At 40.6% G+C, this 7966-nt stretch overlaps 1 protein-coding gene and 1 long non-coding RNA gene across 2 annotated transcripts; one reads left to right on the plus strand and one right to left on the minus strand.

Annotated features, from left to right (window-relative positions):
- On the plus strand, positions 1-777 carry LOC127179944 (uncharacterized). The gene is made up of 3 exons (XR_007829576.1): positions 1-236; positions 466-514; positions 630-777. It is a non-coding gene; the product is annotated as an uncharacterized LOC127179944 (long non-coding RNA).
- Positions 778-3462: 2685 nt separating this feature from the next.
- Positions 3463-6542, minus strand: LOC127179459 (zona pellucida sperm-binding protein 3). Its single transcript, XM_051132934.1, has 8 exons — positions 5994-6542; positions 5663-5781; positions 5481-5584; positions 5232-5409; positions 3938-4055; positions 3779-3861; positions 3626-3711; positions 3463-3553 (listed from the first exon to the last, which is right to left on the minus strand). Exons 1-8 carry the CDS (start codon positions 6501-6503, stop codon positions 3477-3479), a joined length of 1275 nt encoding a protein of 424 aa, XP_050988891.1. The 5' UTR covers positions 6504-6542; the 3' UTR covers positions 3463-3476.
- Between the last annotated feature and the right edge of the window lie 1424 nt (positions 6543-7966).

Below are 7966 nucleotides of genomic sequence, written 5' to 3' on the forward strand. Positions count from 1 at the left end.
TACATGAAACAGAGATAATTTAAGACACACATCTTCAGCAAATACAGCAAATGTCAAAATTATTTTTCATTAAACTCATGGTTTTTAGTCTAATGTGTTAATGTGAGCACACAGACTTGTTTATCCACTCTTGGGTGCGGATGAGCAGGTATCTGTGTCACCTGAGGGTGGATCCATAGTATAAATACGAGCGTGAAAACAGCATTTCCACACTGGAGAGCAAGACGAGACAAGAGGTAAGACATTCTTCGTTTATTAGCTGCGACAGATACCTGTCAAATGCAAGATTCATGTGACCGTTTGATGAAAAATAATAAAACAGACTGGAAAAAGTTGCTAAATTGACTCTTTAGTGCATTTAGGAAATTAATCAGCAAGGATTTTATCTTATTAAATATTAAAATAAATATAACTTGTACATGCATGCAAAAGGAAACTTGCTAACGGGTCTTTTTCGTTGTTTAGTGTTTACGGACGTGTCGAATATCTGAACATCTCAACATGAGTGATCCACGTAAGTGATATTTAATATAAATATGCTGACATCCTTCTGTTTATGGCCTCAATTACGTTGCTATCAGAGAACAATTGTTTACACTTATTTTTTGTTTTCCAAATTTCTCCTCCAGAACAACAGCAGGTAAGATTTTTATAATTTTATAATTCCTCTCAAATATACAAATGTGCATTTTAAGTTTGCATTTTAAGGCTGGTTTAAAATAATGATACACCAATCATTTTGCATATTAGCAGGGATGCGGAGATTCTGGCTCTGAGGTATAACACTTTTTACATTTCTACACATCAACTACAATTCTACACAAATAGTTACAGTAGCTCTTCTATTGAATGCTAATCGTATCTTCATATTTTCTGTCTCACAGAGCTCAGGAGATGAAGGTGGAAAGGTAAAAACAAACTTTAATGATGAAAAACATAATGCACTTATTGCACATTAACAGTTGCAATGATTTTACTTCTACTTGTAGAAGCACGGAAAGGGCCAGGGCAAAGGCAAATGCAAAGGACAAGGACAAGGACAAGGACAAGGACAAGGACAAGGACAAGGACAAGGTCACGGACATGGACACGGACATGGTCATGGAGGTGATCATGGGAAGAAAGGATGCGAGCAGCAAAAAGGGAAAAAGTGTTGAGTTCATCGCCTGAGGCAAGGGCGGCCCATTTAATGTCCTCATGACTTACACAATAAAACTTGTTTTAGCTCCATTTTGTATTCAAACAATGAAAATAAAACACTCTTAAACAAGTTGTGTCTGTTTAATTACTGAGCCTGGGTTTGTTTAATGGAAATCAATTATCTGTTGTGAAGCATTAAAATGGTGTCTAAACATTTCAGGAGTCATTTGTAGCGAAACTGCTGTGCATTAAATAAAATTCCTGAGGTGTTGCATGACAATATTAAGGTTCAATGTTATGAAACCAATGATTTTTGGGAATTATAACTGACCTGCTGCTACTGGCCAGTTACATCAGTACAGGTTCTGCAAGTTGCACCATGAATATTGAACTGAAGTTACATAAGATGCCATCCATATTAAAATGACATACAAACAACCTAAGGGTGGAGAACTCCAAAAGTGGGAAATGTACCAAAGTTAAGGCTTATTGGTTTACAAATAGAAGTGTGCTTCTGTCAGCATTCCTATTCAACTCTAATCATGTGTGCACCAGCAGTCCCCACCCTGGTCTGGAAAATCAAGGGCATATTGGGAAACACTTTTAAAACGATGACCTTAAATCCTTTTGGAGATGCTAGCTGCACGTGTTACCGCCCAACTTAAACTAGGAATAAGAATTAAAAGTGTAATAACTGAGGAGGGCCTTAATACCCACCCACTTTTCCCATGGAGGTGGTTCCAGATGTTCTCAGTTTCTTCCCACCCCACCCAAAAGGAAACACTACAATCCTACAAAGGACAAGTTTACTCACTTAGAGTTTGCATCTACTGCAGAACATTCACAAGGATTTGCAGTGCTTCTGGCTAAAACATGGAGCTCACATGAGGTCTGTCTTTAGGGTTAAGTTAATCAACTTCCTCATTGAGTTTTTCCTCTGCTAGAACCTGAATATGTACCATACGAGTACCAGTTCCCCCACATACAAAACCAGAAACAAAGATAGGTTTCTCAAGTTTATTGAAAACCAGGTGAAGTCTTTAGTCCCTCTTGAGCTGTTATGGGACCCACTGAGGCCTTGCCTTCCCACTGAATGCCTAGAAAAGCAAAACACCCAGGTTAAATACAGCATTTGAATCAAAAAGTAACCATCTACCACCAAAAGCAGCAATTCCACTATCAGGACCACATATTAAGTCACAGCAACCGCAGGCCTGGTCTTTAAGGTCTTAAATACCACCAACATACCCACTGGCAAAGGCACATGACTTGTGTCCAGCATCACTAGGTGCAGAAGCAATAGCAGCCATCAGAAGATGGATTATGTAGGTATGCAAGAGATTCCACAGACTAGGGCAGGGGTGGCCAACCCTGTTCCTGGAGATCAACTTTCCTGCAGAGTTTAGATTCAACCCTAATCAAACACACCTGCCTGTAATTAGCAAGCGCTCCTTGAGATCCTAAGTAGCTGGTTCAGGTGTATTTGGTCAGGGTTGGAGCTGAACTCTGCAGGAAATTCAATCTCCAGGACCAGGGTTGAGCACCCCTGGACTAGGGCAAACCCAGAGCAGATAGGAAAACTTAAACTCCTGGTCTTTGTAGCACATACAGAAGGACTGTAGCCCTCCTGGAACATGAATGTCTCCAGCTGGAACTAGAGCTTTTCAAGCTGGGTTTGAGGCATGAAGTGGAAGCTGGAAGACATAGCCTTGGCATCCACAAAGCACTTGAAAGAACTCAATGTGAGCTTGGACATCAAGTCACTAGATACATTCCCAATTCTTAAGAGACAAGCAGGTTAGAATAACTCAAGAATGGAAGTCTATAGGGTCAACTGCCATGACCTTATAAAGGCATGACAATAGCCAAGCAACTCAAAGTTCTAATCCAGGGTGGCCAACATTGGTCCTGAAGAGCTACAGTCCTGCCAAAATTTGCACTGACTTTGATAAAAACCTCACCTGCAGCTTTTCAGTAACCCTTATGGGTTGTTTAGCTTGTTCAAGTGTGTTTGATTTGGGTTGAAGTGAAACTCTGCAGGACTGTCACTCTCTAGGACCAATGTTGGCCAGTCAGTTGAAATGGTTAAAAACCTCAAGAACATCAACTCTGCTTTAGAGCACCAGGAATACCACTTTTAAATAATTCTTTGAGACAAGTTCACATGAGGTCCATCTTTAGGCTTGAGTTAGTCAACTTTCCTATTGAGAACCTGAATAGGTACAGTACCAGCTTCCCCACAAAAAAAAAAAAAAAAAAAAAACCACACACCACAACCCCAAATAAAACAGATTGACAAGAAAAATGAGCCAGAAACAAGGATAAGTTTCTCAGGTTTATTGAAAACCAGGTGAAGTCTTTCGCCCTTGAACCATTAGTGGACCAACTGAGGCCTTGCCTTCCCACTGAGTGTCTAGAAAAAGCAAAACACCTAGGTTAAGTACAGCACTTGAAGAATCAACAGTTTTTAAAAGCAGCTACCTACCACTGAGAGCAGCAATTCCACTATCAGGACCACATGTTGAGTCACAACAACCACAAACCTGGTGGTTTCCATCAGCAGCAAACCATCTGCAACAAGACACAAATTAGACCCACTGCACCTCCAAAGTGAGCCCTTAAGATGGCATAAACGTACCCATTGGCAAAAGAACATGACTTGCGTCCAGCATCACTAGGTACAGAAGCAAAAGTGGCCTTCAGAAGACAGGTTATGTAGATCTGCAAGAGATTCCACAGGTTAGGTCAAACCCAGAGCGGATTGGAGAAACAAACTCCTGATCCTCATAGTACATACAGAAGGACTCTGTCCCTCCTGGAACATGAACGCCTCCAGCTGGAACTGGACCTTTTCAGGCTGGGTTTGAGGCATGAAGCGTGAACTGGAAGACGTAGCCTTGGCATCCACAAAGCACCTGAAAGAAGTCAAGAATGTGAGCTCAGACGTCAAGTCACTAGATGTACCACCCCCAATTCTTAGTGACAAACAGGTTAGAACGACAAGAATGAAGGTCTATAGGGTCAAGTGCCATGACAACAGCTGAGCAACTTGAACTACTAGTCCAGGGTGGCCAACATTGGTTCTGAAGAGGTACAGTCCTGCCCCAACTTTGATAAAATCTTCATCTACCAGAACCTTTCAAGTAAGCCTTAGACCAGGGGTGCTCAACTCTGGTCCTGAAGATTGACTTTCCTGCAGAGTTCAGCTCAAAACCTGACCAGACACACCTAAACCAGCTAATTAGGACCTGGAGCACTTAATTACAGACAGGAGTGTTTGATTAGGGTTGGAACTAAACTCTGCAGGAAGGTCAATCTCCAGGAACAGGGTTTGGCACCCCTGCCTTAGACCTTGCTTAGCTTGTCCAGACATGTTTGATTAGGGTTGGAGCAAAATCCTGCAGGACTGAGCCTCTCAAGGACTGACACTGGCCACCCCTGTTCTAGTCACTTGAAGTGGTTAGAAACGCAGGAACATGAACTCTACAGAAGCAAGAGTGGAGAGCCTACCCATGATCGTCAGTGCCAAGAGCAACTCATGTTTAGTCACTTAATGCTAGAATTGACTTGGTCACACCAATTCTCAGATTATAAAGCAGATACAAGTGCTAGGTGAGCAGCTCAAACTAGTCACGAAGTTGGTAAAACTTGATCAACTCCAAGCATCAGGTGACAAAACCTTTTCCTCCATACTAAGTGACAAAGTGATTACAGAGAGCAACTCAAGGAGATCAACTTGGTCATGAGACCTTAACCAAATTATTAGTGAAGAGTTTAGGTCAACTTCCGGAGCAGGGATCAAATCTGGCCCATCAGGTCCACTTTCCTACAGAGCTTAGCTCTAACGTGGATAAAACCGTCGAGCAAGCTGATCAATGCCTTCATGAGCATTAGGCGAGCAAGTTTGAGCAGGGTTGGAGCTGAACTCTGCAATGCACTGGCCCTCCAGGGCAAGACTTGAGGAACCCTGCTTTATAGCATCAAGTGCCCTAGCTTTACCATGCACAGTGATTACAAATAGTTCAAACGTGGAGTCACTTGACACTATAGAGTTGTCCCTAGTTCTCAAGGAGGACAAGAGTTGACCTTACCCATGATTCTCAATGAAGGAATATCTCGGAAGAGAGTTCACATCAGGTGCTTGGGTGGCCACACAGCTGTCCACAAACACACGCAGAGGCACATGATTGTACACCTTCACAGACGCCTCAAGGTTAAAGACGTTACCCAGGAAATAGTAGTTTGAAGGCCTCTCATAGGACCAGTCATCTGCAAGAGGAACAGACAGGTTAGGTAAAGCCACAGTTCCATGTCCAAAGGTCCAAAGAAACTACACCTACCCAACATGAGCTTCAGGGAGAAGAGCAAGACTTCGTCACCAACCTCTGTTGAGGCATAAGGGACCCAAGTTGGCATCAAGACGTCACTGCTTACATTTTGAAGCCTGGAGTTCAAGGCAGCACCCATTAATTGGCCTTCCAGTTGTACCACCACAAGCAATGCAAAGTCACAGATTACTTACCTTGGATAGTGGCATTGAACACCAACAATCGCACCATCGGCGCGGGTAATTGGAGTACCAGCAAGTGCCTCGGGAGTGTAGGTAAGAGAGAATGTGTAGACAAGCTCATCCTCAGTCATCTGTCAAAAAAAAAAAAAAAAATAAATAAAAAAAAAAAAAACCCCACCCACACACGTTGTTATTAAGAGTGTTCACCTCAACTACACTCTTCAGGTACTCATAGTAACGCCATAGAATCAGTCACTCTTGGTTCCAAAGAACCACTGATGCCAATAAAAGAACCTTTTTAAAGGGTGTACAACAGAACCCAGTAATATCAAACAGTTCTTACCATCAGAACACTGTTGCAGCTCTGTAGTTCATACTCAAAGATGAGCACCCTAGATTCGGGGTCCTGGCCAACAACAGAACATCCTCCCAAAGACAAACCAGATGGCTGGATCAACTGACCATTGCTAAACAAGTCCTGCTGTACCTCCACAAGAACCCGGTCCTCGCTGCACTGAACAGCCACGCTACTGGGAGTCACAGGTTGCCTCATCTGGAAGTCCACTGCCACCTCCCTCTGCACCTCAGGAACAAGTGGAAACCTCCAATCCAAAGGCTTGACCGGGCCCTGCAACAGCTGCTTCTCCTGAACTCCAAAAGGACTCTGCAAGGCAGAGGCCATTCCCATAGGGCTCCAGAGTGCTCGAGGAGAAAAGGCAGGACCTCTAGAAGCTGGATCTGACTTTGCTCTCATGGCCCTTGGACTTTGATTGTATCTCAAACTTCCCCATGCATTGGTCAGATCAAATGAAATGATCAGAACCAGCACAAACACACCTTGCAGGAATGCCATCCTAACAACCTTTGAATCAATGCCACAATACTCACCAGTGCTTGGCTTCGCCCTTTATACAGCTTTGAATTAGGGTGGCTCCTCCCCTTTCACCTTAATTGATTATGTTTGATTTTCCTCCAGACCTGTAGAGTTTATGTATTAGCAAATGAGAACGTTCTAGAGCGTCACTAGCCAATCTGTGCTTGTTCATGATTTTACAATTAAGAAACTCTGACAGGTTGTGCATTATTGAAATCTTAATGGCATCTAAAAAGCATAATCTAAAAGAGTTCATACAAACAGTAATCTCTTTTTAAGAGTTTTTTTGTTTCACTAGGGTTCAACGGTAATATCACAAATACATACAATCTGATGCAACCATGAATTATTCATATAAAGGAGTAGAAAAAAAATGTATCAGTAAATTGGCAAAATGGGCGGAACTAAGCAGCCCTGATGTCATCCCTATTTGGTCAGATACAATAAGTGGGCCTAAATTGTCTCACGTTTACTCTTCATTGAGTATTTTTAATTTACTGGATGTATAATAATAGCACTTTCGTGTGCTTCTGATTCAATCCCTGTTGTGTCTGGAGATATTAGTGAGAGATTCATCAACATATTGATAAAATATTTTAGAAATACAGAATTATTGAAACTGTTTTAAAAGTACTGAGATAGCACTGTAACTCTCTTAAAATCCATCCATGTGTTTTAAGATTATTCTGACAATGCACTTAGATGCATCCACAAAACTATCACATGGTGCCATCTAGTGGCTGTTGGGATACATTGGAGATATAAACAAAATTAATCATGATGCATTTATACTATAAAATTTATTAATTTGCAAAATTAATATAATTTTTAACATCTGTGTGTAGTTTTTTTTATTTATACAAGAATTGTCAATTTTTTTGTAAAAAATTACATTAAATGAAATCAAAATAAAATATTTAACATGCTAAAATAAAGCAATAACATTTTTTTAAACAAAAATAAAAAATAAGCAAATTTATAATATAAATTATAATATCATTTATATATAAAAAATCTATATAAAAATATAAATCAAAAATATATATTAAAAAAATCTAAATATTTAAATTAACCAAAGGTAATTGAAAATAAATATATATATATATATATAAAATAAAAATTTTGCCAATGCTGTCATATCTGTACGGTGTAAAAAATGATGCACTTTAAACCATGCAAAGGATAGAGACACCAAACTTTACTTTAACAATTTAAAATATTTATTTTCTGAATGAAAAATATAGTTGTTTACAGTGGGATATAATTTAGCTCTTCTGACAGCTGTACAACATCAGAACACACACTCATGATGGCGGCGGTGGCGGCTGAGATCTTGCTCTACACGACCAAAACAGATCAGAATCCATCCGGGGTAAACAGCAGTTTTACTAGCTTCAAATGCAATGTGGTTAAAAGTTAAGAACACTCAAAAATCAGCAATA

This window comes from Labeo rohita, chromosome 17 (assembly GCF_022985175.1).
Source record: "Labeo rohita strain BAU-BD-2019 chromosome 17, IGBB_LRoh.1.0, whole genome shotgun sequence".
Lineage (NCBI taxonomy): Eukaryota > Metazoa > Chordata > Actinopteri > Cypriniformes > Cyprinidae > Labeo > Labeo rohita.

Bases quoted from the DNA above. Each gene is read 5' to 3' on its own strand.
- LOC127179459 (XM_051132934.1), bottom strand. From the start codon at position 6,503: ATGGCATTCCTGCAAGGTGTGTTTGTGCTGGTTCTGATCATTTCATTT. The intron at 5,585-5,662 runs GTAAGTAATCTG...CTTGAACTCCAG, and splicing joins GTTCAATGCCACTATCCAAG to GCTTCAAAATGTAAGCAGTG. The intron at 3,862-3,937 runs GTATGTACTATG...AATCTCTTGCAG, and splicing joins AGGAGGGACAGAGTCCTTCT to ATCTACATAACCTGTCTTCT.